General features: G+C 36.0%; 1 protein-coding gene across 2 annotated transcripts in view; it reads left to right on the top strand.

Moving 5' to 3' along the window:
* The window catches only part of Uba6 (ubiquitin like modifier activating enzyme 6), an 86,333-nt gene that overhangs the window by 11,306 nt on the left and 47,753 nt on the right, over positions 1-27,274 (top strand). For both annotated transcript variants that reach the window (XM_076865316.2, XM_076865317.2), the window contains exons 3-6: positions 10,328-10,422; positions 11,128-11,156; positions 22,771-22,865; positions 23,453-23,564. In XM_076865316.2, the coding sequence (XP_076721431.2) occupies positions 10,328-10,422; positions 11,128-11,156; positions 22,771-22,865; positions 23,453-23,564 (331 nt within the window). The remainder of the gene's footprint in view (positions 1-10,327; positions 10,423-11,127; positions 11,157-22,770; positions 22,866-23,452; positions 23,565-27,274) is intronic.

Below are 27,274 nucleotides of genomic sequence, written 5' to 3'. Positions count from 1 at the left end.
TGTTGCCTTGAAATTTCCTCTGGCAAGTTAATTAGTCCATCACCTTTAAACTCAGCTTCATAGAAAGTCTTAGGGCACAAATAAAATGTAGGTAAGTTCTTTTCCAGAAAGTAATATCAAAGCCTTGTAATCCAGTTCCCAATGTTGTCCTCATTTCCATCTGAAACCTCAAGAGTGTGCCCTTTGCTGTTCTCATTCCTATCATCATTCTGGACTTCTGAGTTTATCCCAGAATCCAACCATTAAGACCTTTTATAGCATCCTGAGCTTTGTGTAGCCTGCTCCTCCAAAGTTTTCCAGATTCCTTCAAAAAACCAGTTTCAATGGCTTCTGAACCATATGGTTAGGTTTAGTCACAAAAATGACCCCACTTGTCAGTACCAGTTTTCCAGTTTAGCTATTATTGCTAGGACAAAATACCTGAGAAAATTTAAGGGAGGAAAGATTTATTTCATCTCATGGTTTCAGAGGTTTACTGTACTATTTCTTGGAGCCTTTGTTTTTTGGCCTGCGGTGACACAGAACATCCTATTCTGGTAGAGAGGGCATGTTAGAGCAGAGCTGCTCACTTCATACCAGCCAGGAAGCAGAAAGTAAGCCAAGGTCCGTATACTCATCAATGGCATGTCACTATTAACCTGCTTCTTTCAACTCCACCTCCCAGGGTTTCCACATGTCACAATAACACCATCAGCTGGGAACCAAGCTTTCAACACACAAGCTTTTGTGGAACTTTTAAGATCCAAACCATAACAGTGATGAAGTACATTTTTTTCTTAGACCTCTTAGCCATTTGTATGTCTTTTGAGAAATGACTGGATCTGTTACACATTTTTAATTGGTTTACTTCATTTTTTTATATTGAATTTCTTAAGTTCTCTATATCTTGGATTTTAACTCCTTGTCAGATATATAATTTGCAGATATTTTCTGTTTGCTTTTGCTTTGGAGAAACTGTTTGCTTTTACATTGTTTCCATTTAAGGTATTGCCCTATTAATATTCTAAAGCATATTCCCAATAGTTTCATCTAGTATTGTGATAAATTCACATGTAAAATTTAAGTCTTTAATCCATTTTGAGTTGATATTTATAACTGGTGGGGAAATGGGTTCTAATTTCATTCTTCTGCATATGGATACCCAGTTATTTTAGCACCATATATTGTCAAGATTGTTCCTTATCCAGTGCTTATTCTTAGTATCTTTGTTAAAACTCAACCATAGACACATGGTTTTATTTTAGGGTTCTTTGTTCTGCTTCTTTGGTCAATCTCTATTTTTATGACAATAACATGCTGTTTTGATTATTACTGTTTTATATTTTGGTTTGAATTCAAGTATATAATGCCTTTGAATTCAAGTAGTGTAAAAGCTTTGTTGTTTTGTTATCATTTTCTTCAAGATTGCTTTGATTACTTGGGATTTTGTGTTTCCATACAAATTTTAGGATTTTTTTTTTAAGAATATCATTGGCATTTTGATAGAGATTGCATTGAATCTGTAGATATTTTTTGGTATTCTGGCCATTTTGACAATATGGTTCTTTCAGTCCATGAATGTGGGATGTTTTTCCCTTGATGGGGTGTCTTTGTCCTCTTCAATTTCTTCCATCAGTGTTTTATAGGTTTTATTATGGAGTTTTTTTTTAATCTTTTGTTGAATTTATTCCTATATATTATTTATTCTGTAGCCATTGTAAATGGATTTGCTTTCTTGATTTCTTCAGAGATTTGATAATGGTCTGTAGCAATATTTCTGATTATGTGTTACAACTTTGCTAAGTTTGTTTATTAGTTCTAATAGTTTTTTTGTGGGAGTCTTTGCAGTTTTCTATATATAAGATCATGTCATCAGCAATCAGGGACAGTTTGGGTTCACATTGTGTCTTTCTGTTATCTGATGGCTCTAGCTAGGACTTCTCATACTATGTTGGCTAAAAGTTTTGAAAGAGTATATTATCATCTTGTGGCCTTTTATTTTCACTTGCTCTGACAATCTTTATTTGCATTGTTTATAGGATATATGTTTAACAGTCAATCACTAAGTATCCATGGGGATTGATTCCATGATACCCTACCCCTGTGGGTACCAAAGTCTACATACAGAAGCTCCAATCCCTTGGCTTAGTTATTTGCATAAAACCTACACATATCCTTTGGTATACTATAAATCATCTCTATGTAACTTATAGTGTAAATGCTGTGCATATAATTGTTATACGTCATTTTTGTGGATAATGACAAGGGAAAAGGTCTGTACGAGTTCAGGCCATACACTTTTTTCTGTAAATATTTTCAGTACACAATTGGCTGAATCAGTGCGAGACATAATCCATGAAACATTAATGCCATTTTTAATTTGTTTTCTATTGACTAGTCCCATCTTTGTTACTGTTTGTTTTAGTTAGCTTTTATGTTACTGTGTCCAAAATATCCTGCGAGCCAGGTACTGTGGCATAGGCCTGTAATCCCAGCAGCTTAGGAGGCTGAGGCAGGAGGATCGCGAGTTCAAAGCCAGCCTCAGCAAAAGCGAGGTGCTAAGCAACTCAGTAAGAACCTGTCTCTAAATAAAATACTAAAAAAATAAAATAGGACTGGGGATGTAGCTCAGTGGTCAAGTGCCACAGAATTCAACCCTGATACCCTTTCCACCAAAAATATTCAACAAGAACAACTTAAGAGGACAGAAAGTTTATTTAAAATAGAATGCAGGATCTCAGAGGTATCAGTCAATGCTATTACTCTGTGACTAAGATAAGGGAGTATGTCACAGAAGAAGGGCTTAGGAGAGAAATGCTGCTTAGTTTATGAAATGATGAGGAAACAGAGAGAGTGGAAGAGACCTCAGAAAGAACAACCCTTCCAGGGCATGCTTCCAATGACCCACCTCCTCTTACCATGCCCCACCTGCTTACAGTTATCTTCTAGTCAGTCTGTTCATACTAGGATAAACTGATTAGGTTACAGGTCTCACAGTTTAGTCATTTTACCTCCCAATATTCCTGTACTAACAGGGGCTTTAGGGAGATACCTCATATCCAAACCATAACATTCTATCCTTCCCCTTAAAAGCTCGTGTCCATCTCATAATGCAGAATGCATTAAGTCCTAATCTCTAAGAGTCCCATAGTCTTACACAGTTTCAGCATTCCCCAGTCCAAGTCCAAAGTCTCCTCTGAGACTCAAGGCAAACTCTTCGCTTGGAACCCCTTTAAAAATCAAAAGCAAGTTATATATATATATAATCTCCAATATACAGTAGCACAGAGTAAGCATTCCCATTCCAAAAGAGAGGAAGTGGGGCACAGAAAGAAGGGATGGGGCCAAAACAATGCAAAAACCCAGCTTGGCAAACAGATCCTATAACTGCATACAACATCTAAGACACATGGTTATGATAGTTATTTTCAAAGTACTTTTGCAGTCCTACCCCTTTGGCCTTCCCAGTTGTAGCACACACTGACTGATTTAGCCTGGTCCTCTCCAAAACCCTTTCAATATATTTATCATTTCCAATATTCTCCATGCTTTTGTATAAATTCCTATTACCATCTGATATAATTTTCTTTGTGCCTGAATGTCTTCCTTTAACCTTTCTTATATTGACAATTGCCCGGCTGTAAATTCTTTAAACTTTTATTTTTTTTAATAAGTATTTTTGCTGGGTATAGAATACTAAGTCAACAGTGTTTCATTTTTGGTATTTAAAAATAAGTGTCATAGTCTTCTGATTTGCACTGCTTCCTGGAAGGAAATCATTTGACATTTTACCCTTTCCCATGCGTAATATCTTTAATTTTCTCTAGACACTTTTAATTTTTCTCTTCATTCCTGGTTTTATAATGTGCCTTGGCATAGTTTACTTTACATTTCTGAGTTTGGAGTATGTTTACATTGTGGTCTTTGAGTTTATAATATTCCTGGAAAATTTTTAGCCATTAGTTACTCATATTTTCTTTTTTTCCCCCCGCCCCCAAGTTTCTTTCAGGAACTCTAATTTCACTTATATTGGGCACGTCTCATAGCTTACTAATGGGTTTATTTGTGTATTTTGTTTTGTTTTTCCATTTTTTTTAAAAAAAATCCCTGTGTTTTATTTTGGGTAGTTTCGATTTCTGTACCTTCAAGTTCTCTGTAGTATTAAATCTATTGTTAATTGCATCCAGTGTATTTTTCTTCTTCACATTTTATAGTTTTAATCCCTAGAAGGTCTGTTTATGTTTTTCTTTATGTTCTGGAGCATATGGATCATATTTATAATTGTTCTAATGTCTTTGTCTTCTAGTTTTGTCATTTATATAATTTCTTTGTGTGTTCTTACTGATTTACATCTCTGTTCATGATAGGTTGTGTTTTCCTGCTTTTTTGCATACCTGGTAGTTTTTTAAATAGATTCCAAGGGGCTGGGGTTGTAGCTCAGTAATAATGTGCTTGCCTAGTACATGTGAGGCGCTGGGTTTGAGCCTCACCACCACATAAAAATGAAAGAGAGCGAGAGAGAAAGAAATTGTGTTTATCTACAACTAAAAATATTTTTTTAAATAAATATATGCTAGGCATTTTGGAATTTACCTTTTTTGATGCTGGATAATTTTGGATTCGTTTAAATATTCTTGAGCTTTGTTCAGGGTCAGTTAAGTTACTTGGAAACAGTTTGTTGTTGTTGTTTCAAAGTTTGCTTTTAAAGTTTGGAAGAGACATTTGGGGCTAATTCCCACCCGCCATTGATATAATATTCTTCTGAATATTCCATCCAGTGCCCTTTGTGTTCTGAAGTTTTGTGCATGGCTAGAGAGGACCACAAACTTTTTCAGGTTGTACTTGCACTTGCCCTTTTAGGTGGTTTTCCCCTCAACTTCAGGTTGTTTCTCCCATGCATGTTAATCTATACTCAGCTGAAGATCAACACCAAAAGTAGAAGACAGGAAATAATTAAAATCAGTGCTGAAATCAATGAAATTGAAACAAAAGAAACAATTGGGAAAATTAACAATACGAAAAGTTGGTTCTTTGAAAAAATATAAACCTTTAACCATGCTAACAAAGAGAGGAAAGAGAAAACTCAAATTACTAAAATCCGTGATGAAAAAGGAAATATCACAATGTACATTACAGAAATATAGAAGATAATTAGAAATTATTTTGAAAATTTGTACTCTAATAAAATAGAAAATATCAAAGACATTGATAAATTTCTAGTCTCATGATTTATCCACACTAAATCAGGATAATATACATAGTTAAACAGATCACTTTGAATCAACAAAATAGAAGACACCATCAAAAGCATACTGTTGTGGGGCAGGTCACTCAGAAAACACACCAAGTCCCAGTTTTGTTCAAATTGAAGAGTCTTTATTGTCTGACCATCCAGCAAAGTAGCAGGATATAAAATCAATATCCATAAGTCAAATTCAATTCTGTACATCAGTGGCGAATTCTGTGAAAGAAGAACTAGGAAAACTACCCTATTTATAATAGCCTCAAATAAATAAAAATATTTGGGAATCGACGAAAGAGGTGAAAGACCTCTGCAATGAAAACTACAGAAAGAAATTAAAGAAGACATTAAAAGAGGAGAACCATCTGCAGATCTCTGGCACTTATTCTACATCTCTCCACTCTTGTGCTTAGCTTATAAATCCTAGCTTTCTTGGATTTTTAGCTGTTTCTTTAATTCAGGGAGACCACCAGATTCTCTTTGCATTCCCCTCCCTCCATTTCAGCCTGAAAACTTTGCAAGTAAGAAATAAAACAAAGTCCGCTTCATTTGTTTTTCTCTTTTTTGATACTACTCTTTTTTAAAAAAAAAGAGAGAGTGAGAGAGGGAGGGAGAGAATTTTTTTTAATATTTATTTTTTAGTTATCAGCGGACACAACATCTTTGTTTGTATGTGGTGCTGAGGATCGAACCCGGGCCGCATGCATGCCAGGCGAGCGCGCTACCGCTTGAGCCACATTCCCAGCCCCTTGATACTACTCTTCTGAGTTGCTATTGTTTGGTGTCTAAAACCTGTTATTTTATTTATTTTGTCCAATTTTCAGTTGTTTAAGGCAAGAAAATAAATCTGGTCCTTATTACCTCACTGTGGCCAGTAGAAGTCCTATGACTATATTAACTAATTCTCATAAGCCATTTTTTTCTTCATGCTTACCTTTTCCCTAGTTTAATAGTTTAAACTAGGGAAAACACATTTCCTTTCATGATTTATCTTTGAACTCATATTATTTCTTCAGAATTTATCTTGAATGAGCCCTCATTTGAAAACTTCCATGTCTTGGATTGATGTAGATAATCCCTTCTTCTGTATTCCAGGTTTCCATACTTTTTGGTACTTATATATAGTACTTAATCTTATAGAATTATGTGATTATCTGTCTCTATCCTAGTAGCATATGTCTCTCTCCTAGTAGCCAATACCTGGCTCAAAATAGTGTTTTAATACACATATGCATGTATAAAAAAGATAACTGAAGTTCATCCAGAAGAAAGTGATTAGAGTATTTAGGGGTACTCATAAATGATGTCTTATTGCAATTAAAGAAATGAATGGGTTACCTGGAAAGAAAGACTCTGGATCTTGAGTATCATCTTCAAATATTTGGAGGACTGTCATATCAAAAAGGGATTGGACAAGTTCTCTATGGCTTCAAAATTAGGACATAGTCAGTGAAAACTATAGGGAATATTGTTCCTTCAAAAAGGGAACAATTTTCTTGTCTTTTTACCTGGTATATTCAGTGTTAAGTGGTGTGCTCACTTAATAGAGTCAACTATAATATAATAATGCTGGACTTGAGTAACTTAAATTTAGATACCATCTCTACTACTTCCTAACAGTAACAATTTCAAAGTACTTTAGTGTCATTAGATTGCAAAGTACCTGACATATTAGCTTGCACAAAGTAGGTATTTAAATAGTAACCTTCCCTTAAGTGGCTAAACATTGAAAGGTGGGAGATCGGAGTGACTGGTGAGAAACGGAGATTCTGTGGTTCTTTGGAAAATTAGTGCATGTATCTTGGTTTTATTCTTGTATTTAATTTCTTCTTTTTAGATATATATGACACTAGAGTGTATTTTTATTTACTTACATGGAGTATAACTTATTCTAGTTAGGATCTCATTCTTGTGGTTGTACATGATGTATGGTTTCACTGGTGGTGTATTCATATATAAACATAGGAAAGTTAGGTAGATTCATTCTTCTGTCTTTCCTATCCTATCCCCCTTCACTTCCCTTCATTCCCCTTTGTCTAATCAACTGAACTTCTGTCTTCTCCCCATCCCTTGCTGTGTGTTAGCAACCACATATCAAAGAGAAAATGTGACCTTTGGTTTTTTGAGATTGACTTATTTCACTTAGCATGGTAGTCTCTAGATCCATCCATTTATAATAAATCATTTCTTCCTATGGCTGAGTAATACTCATTGTGTATTTATACAATTTCTTTATCCATTCATCAGTTTAGTGGCACCTAGGTTGGTTCTACAGCTTAGCTGTTATAAGTTGAGCTGCTGTAAATGTTGATGTGGCTGCATCACTGTGTATTATGCTGATTTTAACTTCTTTGGATAAATACCAAGGAGTTAAATAACTGGGTTGAATGGTTTCATTCCTAGTTTTTTGAGAAACCTCCATTCTGCTTTCTAGAGTAATTGCACCAATTTGCATTCCCACCACACTGTACGGGTGTACCCTTTTTGCCCACATCCTCGCCAACACTTATTGTTACTTGTATTATTGATAATTGCAATTCTGACTGGAATGAGATGGAATCTCAGTGTGGTTTTAATTTGCATTTCTCTGATTGCTAGAGATATTGAACATTTTTTCGTATATTTGTAACTTTTTATATTTCTTCTTCTGTGAAGTACCCTTTCAGTTTCTTTGCCATTTATTGATTGGATAATTTGGGGTTCTGGGTTTTTTTTTTAATCTGCATGATTTTGTCATTTATAACTGCATTCATATGGTTATTATTTTAAAATTTGTTTTATTTTAAAGGCAAGACTAAGATGGAAAACACTTTAAGCATAGTTCTTGTGACTGTAAACGTAGAAAAGAGGATTTAAGTCCTTGAGAACATAGAAGTGTTGTTCTTGTGTACCAGCCAGTTCATTTCTTTCATTAAATTAGCAAATTGTTTTTTTGTGTGTCACAACGTGACAGGACCTTATTCATCACTGAGGAAGCAGTGACAAATAAGGCAAAGACCCTACCTTACGGAATCCACGTATCACCTAGAAAAACAGACAAATAATGAATACACTGTAATAAGGTGTTACAGATGCACATAAACAGTGGCCTATCATTGTATTGAGAAAGGATAGGACTAAAGGAAGCATAATATAGGAAAGTAAAGTATAAGCTGAGACTTTAAGGATGAATAGAAACTAGTCAGGCCTAGAATATTAGGGGAAAGGAATATTCTACACAAAGGAATGTACCACATTTGGAGAACTAAGAATCTTTATATTACACAGGAACATGGAGTTCCACAAAGGGTGACTAGAAATAAGATTGGAAAACTAAGCAAGAACTAGATTATGAGTGGCCTTATGACAAATTTTAAAGAATTTGGACTTTTACAGTAAGGGAAATAGGAAACCATTGGGATTTTTAGAGTAAAAGAAGGATTGGTTAAGATTTGTACATTAGAAAGATTATTCATCTTTCTTAGGAAGTTAATAGGTAACATATAAAATGGGGGGATCAAGAAATAAAAGTATAAGCATGTCATTTAGAGATAAAGATCGCAAATATTAGGAAAAAAATAAATTCACGATGGCTGTCCTGGGGAGTAGGAATAAGTACTGGGAAGAATTAGGTTAGAGAAACTAATTTTTGTTGGGTTTGGTACCTACCCCCCATTATAAATTTTCTAGAATTATTTTTTTCCTCAATATACGTATATTGTGGCATAGAGAGTAAGAGTAAATGCTAAGTCTTAACTACCTCAGTTAAATTTTACCTTCACTTCTTATATTATTTAACCTCTCCGTGCTTAAGTTTTTCTGTTGTTTTGCATGATGGTGATGGTCCATAATAAAAACTTAAGTGTTAGCTACTGCTATAATATACCAGTCACTATTTAGGTGCTTAGATACAAGGCATGTAGATACTGTTAACAACTGTAATACGAGTTTTTTGAAATGTTGCTTTTGCTGATTGAGAATAAAAACAGAAGAAAACCCAGAACCAGTATAGATAATTTATCAACCTGATTATTAAAAGAAACCTAATGCACATATAGATAACGTTGTGGTGTTTTTTTGTTTGTTTGTTTTTTATTTGTTCTGAGTAGTCATACATGACAAAATGCATTTTGACACACCATACATAAATGGAGTATAACTTCTCATTCTTATGATTGTGCATGATGTTGAATTACACTTGTTGTGTAATCATATATGCACATAGGGTAATAATGTCTGATTCATTCTGTTATTCTTCCTACTCCTATACCCTCCTCCTCCTTTCACTCTGTCTAATCCAAAGGGCCTCTATTCTTCCCTAGCCACCCCCTTATTGTGAATTAGCATCCACGGATCAGAGAAAACATTCAACCTTTGGTTCTTTGGGATTGGCATATTTAACTTAGCACAGTGTTCTCTAGTTCCATCCATTTACAAATTCCATAATGTTTGTTTTTTTTAATTTAATTTTTTTTTCAGTGCTAGGGATTTGAGTGTAGGCCCTAGTACATGCTAGACAAGTGTTCTACCATTGAGCTACTAGAACAGCATGATAAGAACATTGTGTCTTAAACAGCTATAAAGTATACATACTTTTCAGGAATACATGCAACATGTCTTAAATTGATCAAATACATGCTCAGATTTTAAAATGTGAATGTATCAGATTGTGATATATGTTCATAGTCCATTTAAGCTAGAAGTCAATACAAAATATAACTAAAAAATTCCCCATCAAGTTTAATATTTAAAAATACACTCTGGGTTATTAACCCATGTTATATTGTTCATGTAACCCTAAACAATATACTTACATTTTGCTTGTTTTTCAGCTTTTTATATAAATGAGCTTGCTTTGAATGTCTTATTGTGTGTCTTGTTTCTTTGAATGAAATTTATGGGATTTATTCATATCAGTAAATGCAATGATATTTCAAAAAATCTACATTGACAATTTATTGAATTTCTTTATCTATTTCACTGCAATATTTAATTATTATAAACTACCATACTTAGCTATTCTTTATTCTACAGTTTTGGGCATTCTCCTGACTGTTAGTTTGCAAACAACTTTAAGGGGTATGTAATTTTAAAACGTTAATCTTTTTTTCATTGTGTTTTACGTAGTCGACAGAGATATGTTCTTGGGGACACAGCAATGCAGAAGATGGCCAAGTCCCATGTTTTCTTAAGTGGTATGGGCGGTCTTGGTTTGGAAATTGGTAAGCAATATTTTATTATAATTTTATGTAATATTTTTGACCAACATAAGTTTATTTTAAAGAATTCAATTCATTCTATTATTCTTTCTTATACATTTCATAAGGAAATTAGATCCACAAGCTTGATTGAATACTTTTTTTTTTTTTATGGTACTTGGGATTGAACTCAGTGGCACTCAACCACTGAGCCATATCCCCAGCCCTATTTTGTATTTTATTTAGAAATAGGGTCTCAATGAGCCTTGCTATTGCTGAGGCTGGCTTTGAACTCACCATCCTCCTGCCTCAGCCTCCTAAACTGCTTGGATTACAGGCATGTGCTACCATGCCCACCTTAAATTCAATTTTGATTTCTTTTGGCAAGATTATTTCATGACATTGTTATATACTTTCACAAGGAACCAATAATGACTCTCTTTGCTTCTATTTTTGTGATGTTAATGTCTATTAATGATTAATTGCCATATCCATTTATATATATTCATAAAAACATGTTTGTAAGAATATAGTAAAATTTTAAAAGTGGTTGCCTCTGGGTGGAATGATTATACAAAATTGTATTTGTTTTGTTTTGTTTTGTTTTTTGTTTGTTTGTTTTTTTGTTAATCTGTATTTTCTAACTTTTTTTGCAAGGGACTTATATTTCTTGTATAATTACCAAAAAAAAAGTCATTTAAACTATTTCTTTTTCTTTTCTCTTTATAGCAAAGAATCTTGTTCTTGCAGGGATTAAGGTAAGTGAATGTATGTCCTTTAGTAAGAAAAAATATGCTTACGATTTTGTTTTTGTTCATTTATAAAGGTAGTATTGTTTATACTTTGACTTATTGTGCCTTTGTTTAATAGAAAAAATTGTTTTATACTCCTGTCCTTTATAAACAAGCAGGAAATTTCAAAAATGTTGTAAAATAGAATAGTTTATCAAAACCTATGTACATATCACATAGCTTCATTTACTAATTCAGAGACACATATCCATCTATTTCCTTCTTATTTCTGACAGTCTGCAACTGCCAAATTATTTTAGTGTAAATCTTAGATATAGTATTTTATATATCATTCTTGAACACTTTAGTGAGGTACCTTTTGTAAATATTAATACAATACCATTTTCACACCTAAAAATGTAACAAATTCTAAATATTGTTTATATTACTTACCTGTTGCTATGAAATCATTTACCCACAAATTGGATAACTTAAACATTTCTTATCTCCAGTTTCTGTGGGTAAGGATTCAAGCATGAGTTAACTGGTTCCTTTATGTGAAGATCTCTCATAATGCTTCCATTAAGGTTTTAGTTGGAATTGTAGTCATCTTGAAGCTAGCTAGTGGAGGATCTGCTTCAAGCTTGCTCTTCTTTTTGGCAGCATTTGGGTCTTCATGGGTTAGATTATTGGACTGAGGACCTCAGTTCCTTGCTGGCTCTTGGCCAGAGGTCATCCTTAGTTCATTGCTTTGTCATATTCTCCATAGGACAGCTCATACTGTGGTAGCTTGCTTCATCAGTGTAAGTAAGGATAAGACAAGAAAGGGATTGTGCTAACAAATCAAGTTATAGTCTTTTATAACCTAATATTAGAAGTAAGTGCAGCCCATACTCAAGAGGAAGGGCTTACCCAAAGACATATATATAGGAAATTGGAAGCATTGGGGTCATCTTTAAAGTCTGTTTAGCATAATCATAAGTTACCTTGAGTTCAGATTTTAGTAGTTTTCTTATATCTTTTTTAAGGCTTTTTGGTTCTCATAGGGATTCAAGTAAAATTTATATATTGAACTTGTTTTATTTTAAACTGAGGATTTTTCTTCCTGGATTTAATTTTATCTTGGAATTTATTTGTTTAAGAAACTAGTCACTGGTAACATATTCCCTTATACCTGCATTTCCTGTAAACCGGTAGTTATGTGCAGAGAATCAGAATCAGATTTGATTCTTGGGCTGGGGTTATAGCTCAGTTGGTAGAGTGCTTGCCTTTGCATGCACAAGGCCTTGTGTTCAATCCTCAGCACAACCCAAAAAATAAAAAATAAAGATTTGATTCTTTTTTTAATACCTTAATTTTTTTAAATATCTTTATTTTGTTTATTTTTATGTGGTTCTGAGGATATAAACCCAGTGCCTCGCCTCACATGTGCAAGGCAAGCGCTCTGCCACTGAGCGACGTCCTCAGCCCTGATTTGATTCTTTAGCAAGACTATTTTATAGGTAATATTGTGTTCTCCCATCAGGAGTCAATAATATCCTGTTGTCCCTCTTTTTATGATGATTATTAGCCATTAGTGATCATTGCCTAGATCCATTGTTTCATTAGGGACCACAGTTATATTCTCATTTATTAGCTGGGTTAATATTTTAGAAAGAAAATTTTCCATTCATCACTTATTTAAGATCATACATATATGAAAGGCAAGATAATACTTGAATTTTCCTTCTTTAATTACCATCTTTAAAAATCTGTGGATTCAGCCAGCCGGGTGGTTCATGCCTGTAATCTCAGCAACTCTGGAGGCTGAGTCAGGATCAGAAGTTTTAAGCCAGCCTTAACAACTTAGCAAGACCCTGTCTCAAAATTTAAAAGAAAAAAGGGAAGGGATGTAGCTTAGTGATTAAACACTTGGGTTCAGTTCCTGGTACCAACCCCCGCCCCCCCCCACACACACACACACACAAAATATATAGTAGGTTCCTATCCCAAAAGAGACCTGTGAACTCAATATTTATGTGTGTATGGATATGTCATGATAAATGCAAGGATTTAAGCATACTTAATGTGTTTTGATCCACATAGAGATTATTTTCATTGATGCTAAAATTGTTCCATCTTTGGTTATCGAATTCTTTGCAACTTTTTAAGTTCTTTTGATACAACCCCAGTAGTGTTTATCACTTATAAAGTCTTTTTGGTAGACAGAATTAGACAATTCTAATGGTCTAATACGCACCAAAATTTCTGATTTTTAAGTTTAGGATTATAAGGGATTACTAAAATTTTTAATTCACATTTAGGATTGTTGGATATTTACTACTTTGATTTTATATTTTAAGCTTTTTTATCTTACTGTATGTAGGGTCTTAGTTCCTAGTGAAATTAACCTAATTACTTGCAGGTGTTCATATATATGAGACATAGTTTCAGAATACCAATTTCAATATTATTAATAAAATATGTTATCAACAACAGTTCAAGGTTTTTTTTTTTTTCTTTTTTAAATCCTACTTGAATTTGACAGACAAATTAATGGTTTTCTTAAGACACTTTAATTCCTCTGGGTAATTAGGCAAATTACTCAATATTTATATTAGCAGTTTGGTTCATTTATTTATTTTGCTTTGGATTTTTCGGATTTGCTTTTAATTTAATTGTGTTGTTATGTGACATATATTTGATTTCAAAGTCATATTTACAAAGCAATATATTTTCAGTATCTTTTCTTAACCCTGTTCCTTTATTCACTTATTATATTATGCCCTTTCTTTGATATTTTCTTCATTTTTTTTTCAATATAAGCAAATGTGTACACACATACATGTTTATCTATATAAGTGTATGTGTATTTATCGCTTTCTGTCTTTCTTATAGTGACTTGCGTTCCTCTCCATCTTCCTTTATAATCATTTAGTGGCATATCCTGAAGGTTTCTAAATTTATAGTTACATGGATATACATATGTGGATATATCACATATATGAAATTTTCCATATTGGAAAACTTGGACATTTTGATTATTTCTTTTTTTTTTTTTTTTTTTTTTTGTACTAAAATGCATTATTTTTTTTTTTTTGAGAATTTCAATATTTATTATTTTTTTAGTATTTGGTGGACACAACATCTTTCTTTGTACGTGGTGCTGAGGATCGAACCTGGGCCGCACGCATGCCAGGCGAGCACGCTACCGCTTGAGCCACATCCCCAGCCCTCTATTTTTCTTTCTTTTTTTTTTTTAATTAATTTTTATTGTAGGTTGTTCAAAACATTACATAGTTCTTGATATATCATATTTCACACTTTGATTCAAGTGGGATATGCGCTCCCATTTTTACCCCATATACAGATTGCAGAATCACATCATTTGCACAACAATTGATTTACATATTGCCATTCTGGTGTCTGTTGTATTCTGCTGCCTTTCCTATCCTCTACTATCCCCCCTCCCCCCTCCCCTCCCCTCTTCTCTCTCTACCCCCTCTACTGTAATTCATTTCTCCCCCTTATATTTTTCCTCCTTTCCCCTCACTTCCTCTTGTATGTAATTTTGTATACCCCTGAGGGTCTCCTTCCATTTACATGCAATTTCCCTTCTCTCTCCCTTTCCCTCCCACCTCTCATCCCTGTTTAATGTTAATCTTCTTCTCATGCTCTTTGTCCCTACTCTGTTCTTAGCTACTCTCCTTATATCAAAGAAGACATTTGGCATTTGTTTTTAAGGGATTGGCTGGCTTCACTTAGCATAATCTGCTCTAATGCCATCCATTTCCCTCCAAATTCTATGATTTTGTCATTTCTTAATGCAGAGTAATACTCCATTGTGTATAAATGCCACATTTTTTTTTATCCATTCGTCTATTGAAGGGCATCTAGGTTGGTTCCACAGTCTTGCTATTGTGAATTGTGCTGCTATGAACATGGATGTAGCAGTGTCCCTATAGTGTGCTCTTTTTAGGTCTTTAGGGAATAGACCGAGTAGGGGAATAGCTGGATCAAATGGTGGTTCCATTCCGAGCTTTCCAAGAAATCTCCATACTGCTTTCCAAATTGGCCGCACCAATTTGCAGTCCCACCAGCAATGTACAAGAGTACCCTTTTCCCCACATCCTCGCCAGCACTTGTTGCTGTTTGACTTCCTAATGGCTGCCAATCTTACTGGAGTGAGATGGTATCTTAGGGTGGTTTTGATTTGCATTTCTCTGACTGCTAGAGATGGTGAGCACTTTTTCATATACTTGTTGATTGATTGTATGTCCTCCTCTGAGAAATTTCTGTTCAGGTCCTTGGCCCATTTGTTGATTGGGTTATTCGTTATCTCATTGTCTAATTTTTTTAGTTCTTTGTATATTCTGGATATTAGGGCTCTGTCTGAAGTGTGAGGAGTAAAGATTTGTTCCCAGGACGTAGGCTCCCTATTTACCTCTCTTATTGTTTCTTTTGCTGAGAAAAAACTTTTTAGTTTGAGTAAGTCCCATTTGTTGATTCTAGTTATTAACTGTTGTGCTATGGGTGTCCTATTGAGGAATTTGGAGCCCGACCCCACAGTATGTAGATCATAGCCAACTTTTTCTTCTATCAGACGCCATGTCTCTGATTTGATATCAAGTTCCTTGATCCACTTTGAGTTAACTTTTGTGCATGGCGAGAGAAAGGGATTCAGTTTCATTTTGTTGCAAATGGATTTCCAGTTTTCCCAACACCATTTGTTGAAGATGCTATCCTTCTTCCATTGCATGCTTTTAGCCCCTTTATCGAATATAAGATAGTTGTAGTTTTGTGGATTGGTTTCTGTGTCCTCTATTCTGTACCATTGGTCCACCCGCCTGTTTTGGTACCAGTACCATGCTGTTTTTGTTACTATTGCTCTGTAGTATAGTTTGAAGTCTGGTATAGCTATACCGCCTGATTCACACTTCCTGCTTAGCATTGTTTTTGCTATTCTGGGTCTTTTATTTTTCCATATGAATTTCATGATTGCTTTCTCTATTTCTACAAGAAATGCCGTTGGGATTTTGATTGGCATTGCATTAAACCTATAGAGAACTTTTGGTAATATCGCCATTTTGATGATGTTACTTCTACCTATCCATGAACAGGGTATATTTTTCCATCTTCTAAGATCTTCTTCTATTTCTCTCTTTAGGGTTCTGTAGTTTTCATTGTATAAGTCTTTCACCTCTTTTGTTAGGTTGATTCCCAAGTATTTTATTTTTTTTGAGGATATTGTGAATGGGGTGGTTGTCCTCATTTCCATTTCAGAGGATTTGTCACTGATATACAGGAATGCCTTTGATTTATGCGTGTTGATTTTATAGCCTGCCACTTTGCTGAATTCATTTATTAGCTCTAATAGTTTCTTTGTAGACCCTTTTGGGTCTGCTAGGTATAGAATCATGTCATCTGCAAATAGTGATAATTTGAGTTCTTCTTTTCCTATTTTTATGCCTTTAATTTCTTTCGTCTGTCTAATTGCTCTGGCCAGTGATTCGAGAACTATGTTGAACAGAAGTGGTGAGAGAGGGCATCCCTGTCTTGTTCCAGATTTTAGAGGGAATGCCTTCAGTTTTTCTCCATTCAGAATGATGCTAGCCTGAGGCTTGGCATAGATTGCTTTTACAATATTGAGGTATGTTCCTGTTATCCCTATTTTTTCTAGAGTTTTGAACATAAAGGGATGCTGTACTTTGTCGAATGCTTTTTCCGCATCTATCGAGATGATCATATTGTTCTTATTTTTAAGCCTATTGATGTGGTGAATAACATTTATTGATTTCCGTATATTGAACCAGCCTTGCATCCCAGGGATAAATCCTACCTGATCATGGTGCACAATTTTTTTGATATGTTTTTGTATCCGCTTCGCCAGAAGTTTATTGAGGATTTTTGCATCTAGGTTCATTAGAGATATTGGTCTGTAGTTTTCTTTCTTTGTAGTGTCTTTGTCTGGTTTAGGAATCAGGGTGATGTTGGCCTCATAGAATGAATTTGGTAGTTCTCCCTCTTTTTCTATTTCCTGAAATAGCTTGAAAAGTATTGGTATTAGTTCCTCTTTAAAGGTTTTGTAAAACTCTGCTGTATACCCATCCGGTCCTGGGCTTTTCTTAGTTGGTAGTCTTTTGATGGTATCTTCTATTTCCTCAATTGATATTGGTCTGTTTAGGTTGTCAATATCCTCCTGACTCAATCTGGGCAAATCATATGACTTAAGAAATTTATCGATGCCTTCACTATCTTCTATTTTATTGGAGTATAAGGATTCAAAATAGTTTCTGATAATCTTCTGTATTTCTGAAGTGTCTGTTGTGATATTGCCTTTTTCATCCCGTATGCTGGTAATTTGAGTTCTCTCTCTTCTTCTCTTCGTTAGCGTGGCTAAGGGTCTGTCGATTTTATTTATTTTTTCAAAGAACCAACTTTTAGTTTTGTCAATTTTTTCAATTGTTTCTTTTGTTTCGATTTCATTAATTTCAGCTCTGATTTTAATTATTTCTTGTCTTCTACTTCTTTTGCTGTTGTTTTGCTCTTCTTTTTCTAGGATTCTGAGTTGAAGTGTTAGATCATTTATTTGTTGGTTTTTTCTTTTTCTAAGGAATGAACTCCAAGCAATAAATTTTCCCCTTAGAACTGCTTTCAATGTGTCCCATAGATTCCGATATGTTGTGTCTGTGTTTTCATTTATCTCTAAGAATTTTTTAATTTCCTCCTTGATGTCTTCTATAACCCATTGATCATTCAGTAACCTATTGTTCATTCTCCAGGTGATGCATGATTTTTCCTTACTTCTTTTATCGTTAATTTTCAATTTCATTCCATTATGGTCAGATAAGATGCATGGTATTATCTCTACTCCTTTATATTGTCTAAGAGTTGCCCTGTGACATAATATATGATCTATTTTTGAGAAGGATCCATGTGCTGCTGAGAAAAAAGTGTAACTGCTTGATGTTGGGTGGTATATTCTATATATGTCAATTAAGTCTAGGTTATTAATTGTGTTATTGAGCTCTACAGTTTCCTTATTCAACTTTTGTTTGGAAGATCTGTCCAGTGGTGAGAGAGGTGTGTTGAAGTCTCCCATGATTATTGTATGGTGGTCTATTAGACTCTTGAACTTGAGAAGAATTTGTTTGATGAACATAGCTGCACCATTGTTTGGGGCATATATATTTATGATTGTTATGTCTTGTTGGTGTATGGTTCCCTTAAGAAGTATGTAGTGTCCCTCTTCATCCCTTTTGATTAACTTTGGCTTGAAATCTATTTTATTTGATATGAGTATGGACACTCCTGCTTGTTTCCGAAGTCCATATGAGTGATATGATTTTTCCCAACCTTTCACCTTCAGTCTATGTATGTCTTTTCCTATCAAATGTGTCTCCTGAAGGCAGCATATTGTTGGGTCTTGTTTTGTGATCCATTCTACTAGCCTGTGTCTCTTAATTGGTGAGTTTAAGCCATTAACATTTAGGGTTATTATTGAGATATGGGTTGTTCTTCCAGCCATATTTGTTTATTTATGTTACTAAACATGGTTTGTTTTCCTCTTTGATTATTCCCCCCCCCCTTTACTGTACTACCTCCCGCTGTTGGTTTTCATTGATATTTTCCATTTCCTCTTCCTGTAATATTTTGCCAAGGATGTTTTGAAGAGATGGTTTTCTAGCTGCAAATTCTTTTAACTTTTGTTTATCATGGAAGGTTTTAATTTCATCTTCCATCCTGAAGCTTAATTTCGCGGGATACACAATTCTTGGTTGGAACCCCTTTTCTTTCAGTGTTTGAAATATGTTATTCCAGGATCTTCTAGCTTTGAGAGTCTGTGTTGAAAGATCAGCTGTTATCCTGATTGGTTTACCCCTAAATGTAATCTGCTTCCTTTCTCTTGTAGCTTTTAAAATTCTCTCCTTATTCTGTATGTTGGGCATCTTCATTATAATGTGTCTAGGTGTGGATCTCTTATGATTTTGCACATTCGGCGTCCTGTAGGCTTCTAGGATTTGGGATTCTGTCTCATTCTTCAAGTCTGGGAAGTTTTCTCGTATTATTTCGTTGAATAGATTGCTCATTCCTTTGGTATGGACCTCAGTACCTTCCTGTATCCCAATGACTCTTAAGTTTGGTCTCTTTATGTTATCCCATATTTCTTGAATGTTCTGCTCATGGTTTCTTAACAGCTTTGCTGAGCTGTCTATGTTCTTCTCCAGTTGAAATACTTTGTCTTCATTGTCTGATGTTCTATCTTCTAAGTGTTCTACTCTGCTGGTAGTATTCTCAATTGAGTTTTTAAGTTGGTTTATTGTTTCCTGCATTTCCAGGATTTCTGTTTGTTTGTTTTTTATAACCTCTATCTCCCTGTATAATTGATCTTTTACTTCTTGGATTTGTTTATGTAATTGATTGTCAAAGTGGTCGAAGTGGTCTTTCATTGACTGATTTTGCTGTCTAATGTCTTCCTTGAGACTCCAGATCATCTGAAGCATGTATATCCTGAATTCTTTATCTGACATCCCATCTGCTGCAGAAATTACCTCTTCTAAAGTTGAGTTGACCTGCATTGCTTGTGGTCCTTTCTTTCCTTGTCTTTTCATATTGATCGCGTTTCTTTCTGCTTGGTGAAACTGTTGTGTTATTGATTTTTCCCCCTATATATTTATATTGCTCTTGTATAGCTGCAAAGTCTCCCTCGCAGGCTTTGGCGGTGGTTCTTCCCCTCCTCCAATTGAGGCAATGTGCCTACCACGCCGGGAGGCCGCTGTGCCTGTACTTTCGATGGGCCTGTTCTTTCGGTGGTCACAGGTCCGTCTACCTTGCAGGCGTGAGCAGTGGCTTTGCCCCTCCGCTGGCCACTAGGCCTGTTCTGTCTGTTGGTTGCAGGTCTGTCTACCTAAAAGGCGCTGGTGGCGGCTCTGCCCCTCCCCCAACTGGGGCAATGTATCTGGCGGGCCACTGGGCCTGTTTTGTCAGTGGTCACGGTTCCGCCTACCTTGCACGTGCGTGGAGCAGCTGTGTCCCTCCGAGAGTTGCTGGGCCTAACCTGCCAATGGGTGTCAAGTGCACCTACCTTGCAGGCCCGGGGGTAGCTCTGCCGCTCCGCTGGTTGCTGGGCCTGATATGCTGGTGAGACGCAGGTTTGCCTACCTTGCAGGCACCTGGCGGCTCTGCCCCTCCCCCAACCGGGGCGGGGCGATGTGTCTGGCCGTCCTCTGAGCCTGTTCTGTTGGTGGTCAGGGTACTGCCTACCTAGCAGGCTCGTGGGGCAGTTGTGCCCCTCCGCAGTTTGTTGGGCCTGACCTGCTGGTGTGTGGCAAGTGCGCCTTCCTTGCAGGCCCGGGGGTGGCTCTGCCGCTCCGCGGTTGCTGGGCCTGATCTGTTGGTGAGTCGCAGGTCTGTGTAACTTGCAGGCGCCCAGCGGCTCTGCCCCTCCCCCAACTGGGGCGGGGCGATGTGTCTGGCCGGCCTCTGGGCCTGTTCTGTTGGTAGTCAGGGTTCTGCCTACCTAGCAGGCTCGTGGGGCAGCTGTGCCCCTCCGCAATTTGTTGGGCCTGACCTGCCAGTGGGTGGCAAGTGCCCCTACCTTGCAGGCCCGGGGTGGCTCTGCTGCTCCGCGGTTGCTGGGTCTGATCAGCTGGTGATTCGCAGGTCTGCGTAACTTGCAGGCGCCCGGCGGCTCTGCCCCTCCCCCAACCTGAGCGATGTGTCTGGCAGTCCACTGGACCTGTTTTGTCGGTGGTCACAGTTCTGCCTACCTTGCACACACGTGGAGCAGCTGTTTCATTAGTGCCTGGGCACACTCTCCTTGTTTGCCTCCCTCAGGCCCTTAGTTTGTAGAGCTTGGTGCTGAGCACCCCCAGCAAACTTGCTTACCTTCTGGTAGCCACGCCCCCGTATCTGATGCAAGAGACCTCAGTTGTCAGCACCGGTGGGAGCTGTAGCCGTGAGTCCCATGCCAAGGCGAGTCGGTGCAAGAGACCTCAGTTGTCAGCACTGGTGGGAGCGGTAGCTGGGAGTCCCGCGCCGCGCGGTTCCCGCCGGCTCCTGTGCCAGCACCGCCGCGGCTCCCACCGGCTCCCGCGCCGCTGCTGCGGCTCCCGCCGGTTCCGGCCGGCTCCCGTGCCGCTGCCCCGGCTGCCACCGGCTCCCTCGCCGCAGTCCCAGCTCCCGCCGGCTCCCTCGCCGCAGCCGCCGCTGCCGCCGTCTCCCTCGCCGCAGCCGCCGCTGCCGCCGGCTCCCTCGCCGCAGCCGCCTCTGCCGCCGGCTCCGTTGCCGAAGCCGCGGCTCCCGCCGGCTCCGTGCCGCCCTCGGTCTGGCTATTGCGCTCACAGGAGAGCTGGGAGGGGCCCTTAAGTTTTCCCCGCTGATCTATAGCTGAAAGAGCTGTGATCAGTCAAAAAAAAAAAAAAAAAACAGAGATGATGACGTCAGCTCTCCAAGATGGTGGCCGCTGGCTTCCTCTGTGGTCTGACCGATGTGGAGAACCGAATTGGATGGCTTCCTTCCCCGTCTCAAGCCCAGAATTCAGCTCTGAGTACAGTATTTGCACAGCTGGCGGGAGTCTGCAGAATCCGTAGCACTGTATCTTTGCATTGTTATCTTACCGTCGTTTCCCAGCGAGCGCCGCAGACTCTGGCCGCAGGGCGATTTGCTGCATACGCAGCGTGGCCCTCCGTGCGGACAAATCTCTCGCGTTTGAGCTCCAGTAGCAGGTCCTTATGCAATGGAAATCCTTCCTCTAGGTTTCGGAGCACCCCAATTTTGCTGGAAATTCCTAACAAGCTAGCTTTTATCCATTCTACCTTGTCTTTTTCCTGCTCAGTGACGCAGTACACGGGAGTGCTGCACTCCTTTCGCAGCCATCTTCAAAATGCCTTGATTATTTCTTTTTTAATAGTGCTACATTTAATACCCTTGTACATATGTCATTTTGTATGTTTCCCTTGGTGTCTTTTGGATAGTCCTAGAAGTGGAATTAGTATGTCAAGGGATAAATGCATTTGTCTTCTTGAAAGAAATTGCTAAATTTCTAAATTTCTAAATTGCTAAATTTCTTTCCATTAAAGTTGAGTCACTTCACATCCCCATCAGTAATTATGTGAGTGGTTGATTACCTCACCCTCATTAGTACAGCATGTTGTCAAACTTTTGGACTTATTATGCCAATCTAATGAGTGAGAAAAGGAATTTCTTTCCTGAGTATTGCCAAGCATCTTTACATATTTCTTACAAATTAATCTTATCCTTTTTTCCTGTAAGATTTAAAAGGACCTTATGGATTGCAAATATTGTTTTTCTAGCTTGTGAATTACTTTTATGACTTGGAACATGGCGTATTTTTAAATGCTTATAAGAATTTTTTGAATTTTTATACATTGAGGTTTTTTAAGGTACTTACTTGATAAATTTAAATTCTCTTAAATGTTTAATTTTTTTCTATCATTGTATTGGGGTTTCTAGATGTTACATAATCATATATCATCTGCATATAGATCTAGTTTTGTATCCTTTTTGATTTTTATGCCTGAAATTATTTTTGTTGTATTTATGCATAAAAATATAGAGAGTATAGTGTAAATAATATTAGAGAAAGTTGAGTATCCTTGTCCTATTTTAGATTTCAACAGATATTTCCTCTTTTCTGTAGGCACTTACAATCCATGATACAGAAAAATGCCAGGCATGGGATCTAGGAACCAACTTCTTTCTCTGCGAAGATGATGTTGTGAATGGGAGAAACAGGTAAAGATATTTTTTTAACTAAATAGAATATTTAGTTAAATAGAATATTTTATGTGTCTGGAGCACCAGTTCAGTCATAGTTGTTTAACTCATTACCATAAATTTACAGTACTATAGTTAAGTAAGTACTATCGTATGCTTATTTATTTATTTATATTGGGCTGGGGCTGTACCTCAGTGGTAGAGCACTTACCTTGCATGTGTGAGGCACTGGATTCAATCCTCAGCACCACATAAAAATAAATAAATAAAATAAAGGTATTTGTCCGTCTAATTATTTATATTATCAAGGTTCTTATATAGTCATTGCTATCTAGAAAATAATTTCTTTGGGATTATTGAGCCATATCTTTAGTATTATTGAATCATTTAGACTTCTAGGACATGGAATTTAGAACCGTAAGTGTACACTTTGAGATTATTTGGCTTTCTATGAATTATGACAATATATTTTTAAGATTACATAATTTTATGAAACATAAATTAGTTTTTTTCTTGTATAATTTATTGTTTCAATTAAAATTTCATAACATATTAAGTGTCCAACTTTGAGAGATTGAATGAAAGATGATTAATTATTTTTTTAGGGCTGAAGCTATACTTTATCGTATTGCAGAACTAAATCCATATGTTCACGTCACATTATCTTCCGTACCTTTCAATGAATCCACAGATCTCTCCTTCTTACATAAATACCAGGTTAGTAAACCAATTTTGTATTAAATGTTATTGACTGATTCCCAGGCATATCATCAAGTATTAATACAGCATGACTGGTTGTTAGTGTATTGAGCAAAACAAGAAAAATTCACATTAGAATTATTGGAGTAATACTTATCAGATATTTCATTTTTCAAGAGAGGACTTAAGAACTGATGACACAGAAATTTATTTGGCTATTTTAATAGTAATGTGCATAAAAACTACTGAAATTCATTTATACCAGCATGATTTGTTCCTCACGTATCTGCACGTCATTTAAGGGTTCTGCTGTATACACTAAACTTAGCCTGAACTTCAGAGTGTGAGTATCTTAATAAATCTCTTCTTGAACCAGAAGACTACACCATTCATGTTCTCATGTTATTAACAGAAAAACAAAAGGCAAGCCAACCTCTCAAAAACATTTCATTGTCCAAATAAGTCACTTTGTCAAGGTCAAATTTAAGACACAGGAAAGTACACTATTTTCTTCTTAAGGAGCCATAAAGAAACATTACACTTAGAGTGGAGTAAACATGGATCAATAATTCAATCTTCCTTAGGTACTAAAATTTTGTAGAATATTGGCTATTCTAAAAGTACCTAGGTTGACCCTGTTTTTTTTTGTTTGTTTGTTTGTTTTGTTTTGTTTTTCTTTGATTAAATTTTGTCATTTCTTGTTTAAAGATCAGTATGTAGACTTACGTTCTGGACCAAATAACTTAAAATCTATTCTTCTGACACCTAGAATTCCACCCAAGAATTACTAACATACTTTCATTTAAATGACTACTTAACCAGAAAATAAAGTAAGTGATTAGAGGCCAGGTAAACACACTGTTGGTCACTGTCAGGAACAGAGCTACTTGTTGCAATACTTGTTCTTAGGAATTAATGGTGAGAGAAAATATGAGATGCAGATTTAGATCTACATGAGATAGAGAAATGGAATTGAGACCCAACTCCCTGTCTTCATGGAACTGAAATCTCAGAGACCTACAACTTTTGTGAAAGGACAGATAATAGTTTCTCCTTGCCTATCAGAACAGTAAACTTGTCTGATTTTTCTTGAGCTCTTGATGAAAAAACAAAGGTCTTCCTTAGAAATTTGTAACAATAGACCTATACCCACACAGGTTTAGAAATCAGCATAATAATCTTTGTGGTCCAGAAATTCCTAAGCTAAAGATTTAATGTAAAAAACCAAAGTAGTAGTATTATTTTGACTATATCCTAGAATGCCAGACTGAAGCTAAACAAATTTAGATAATGTACTCTGTCAGACCACTTTGCATTCTAATATTTAAAGCCCCTTTGAGGAATTCACAATCTAAAAAAACAGGATAATAAAAAGCAGTTCAATTGATCAAGAGTTGATGGATATAACAAATTAGAGTTAAACCTCTTTAAGTATTTCAGAAAAAAGAATTGTTGGAAAAAACTGTAAATATAGTTTTCAAACTGAATAAATCTTAAAAGAAGGGAGTAAATATTTAATACAAAAATGAGACAGTATCAAAAAAGACCAGACAGATGTGGTAAAGAATTAAGTAGAAAATGTAGAAATGAAAATGTAGTCATAAAAATTAGAAATTAGTTGATAGGTTAAGCAGTGGGTACACAGATATTAGATAATTGAATAATAGCTCTGAGGAAATTGAGGCTACAGTATATAGAAATAAGAGAAAATATGAGTAATAAAAGAAATGAGAGCTTGAATGGAAAGCTTTAGTTTTTGAGATTGGATTTCTAGAAAGAAAGCATTAAGAAAAACAATACTCAAGGAAATTATGCCTAAGTCTTTTTCAGTATTGATAAAATACAAATCCTCACATTCAATATATATTGGTTTTTGTGTTAGATTTTATCTTACTTTCAGGCTAATAAGACCAAATAAATAGTTAGAGATTTTTAAAAAAGGAGATATTATGACTTATACCACAAAAATGCAAAGAATGAAAACCCAAACAGATCAATGACAAATAGTGATATTGAAGCAATAATTAAGTCTTCCAAGAAAGAAAACTATAGGACCAGACAGTTTCACTGCTAGATTTTTTTTTTTTTTTTAAGAATACCTAATTCCAGTTCTCAATCTATTCCAAAGGATTGAAAAGGAGGGAATCCTTACATAATCATTCTACAAGACCAGGATTACCCCATTACTAAAACCAGACAAGGACACAACAAACAAACAAACAAAAAATATACACACACACACACACACACACACACACACACATAACACATATACGAATGTTTTCACTAATCAATAATGCAAAAATTCTTAACACAATTCTAGCAAATCAGATCTAACAGCACATCAAAAGATAATTTACCATGATCAAGTTTATTTATCTCATGGTCACAAGGATAGTTCCAACATTCACAAACCAATAAATGTAATAAGAACAGAATGAAGAATAAAAATCATCCATTAGCCATCCCTTAGACACAGAAAAAGTATTTGTGCTTGGTGTGGTAGCACATACTGTAATCCCAGCTACTCAGGAGGCTGAGGCAGGAGGATTATAAATTCCAGGCCAGCCTGGACAAATGAGCTATATCCTGTGTCAAAATGAAAAGGGTTAGGGATACACTTCAATGATAGAGCATTTGCCTAGTATGCACAAAGCCTTGCGTTCAATCCTAGTACCACAAAAAATTAAAAAGAAAAGAAAAATCATTTGATAAAATTTAACACCCCTTCAAAATAAAACCCCTGAACAAATAGGTATAGAAGGATCATAACTCAACATTGTAAAGACAAAAATGATTCCTACAGCCATCATAATGAATGAGGAAGAGCTGAAAGTGTCCCATCTAAGATCTAGAACAAGATAAAGTGTCCATTCTTACCATTCTTATTCAATAAAGTACTGGAAGTTTTAATGAGAGCATTTAGGCATGAGAAAGAAATAGAGGACATAAAAATAGGAAATGAGAAAGTAAAAATATTCCTATTGGCAGTGATACTATACATAGAAAAACCTAAAGTTCAAACAAACAAACAAAAGGCTATTAGAACCAATGAGCAAATTTAGTAATGTTGCAGAATACAAAATCAACATATAAAAATCAATGGCATTTTTATACAATAATAATGAGATTGCCGAGAAAGATATCATGAAAGCAGTCCCATTCACAATAACTATAAATAACAACATCTAGAAATAAATTTAACTGAGGGAGTGAAAGACCTCTACAATGAAAATTACAAAATGCTGATAAAAAATTAAAACACACAAACAATGGAGAGCCCTCTTTTGTTCTTTTTTTAAATATATATATATATATATATATATATATATATATATAATTTTATTTATTTTTTATGTGATGCTGAGGATCAAACCCAATGCCTCATGCATGCAAGGCAAGCACTCTGCCACTGAGCCATAACCCCAGCCCCTCCTCTTTTGTTCTTGTATTGAAAAAATTAATGTTACTTAAATGTTATTACTACCAAAGTAATATATAGATTCAGTGCAATTATCATCAAAATACCGTGATACTCTTTTCAAAATTAGACAAAAGCAATTCTAAAATTTATATGGAAGTAGATAGCCAAAATAGTTTTAAACAAAAAGAACAAAGAAAATACTGGAGATATCAAAATAACTGCTTTCAAGACAACCATAGAACCATAGTAACAACCCCATGGTAGTGGCATAAAAACAGATGCACAACAGTGAAACAGAATAGAG

The sequence above is a fragment of the Callospermophilus lateralis genome, chromosome 8, assembly GCF_048772815.1.
Source record: "Callospermophilus lateralis isolate mCalLat2 chromosome 8, mCalLat2.hap1, whole genome shotgun sequence".
NCBI lineage: Eukaryota > Metazoa > Chordata > Mammalia > Rodentia > Sciuridae > Callospermophilus > Callospermophilus lateralis.
Note: the sequence above shows the minus strand (reverse complement) of the source record. Positions and strands in the feature narration are given on the sequence as shown.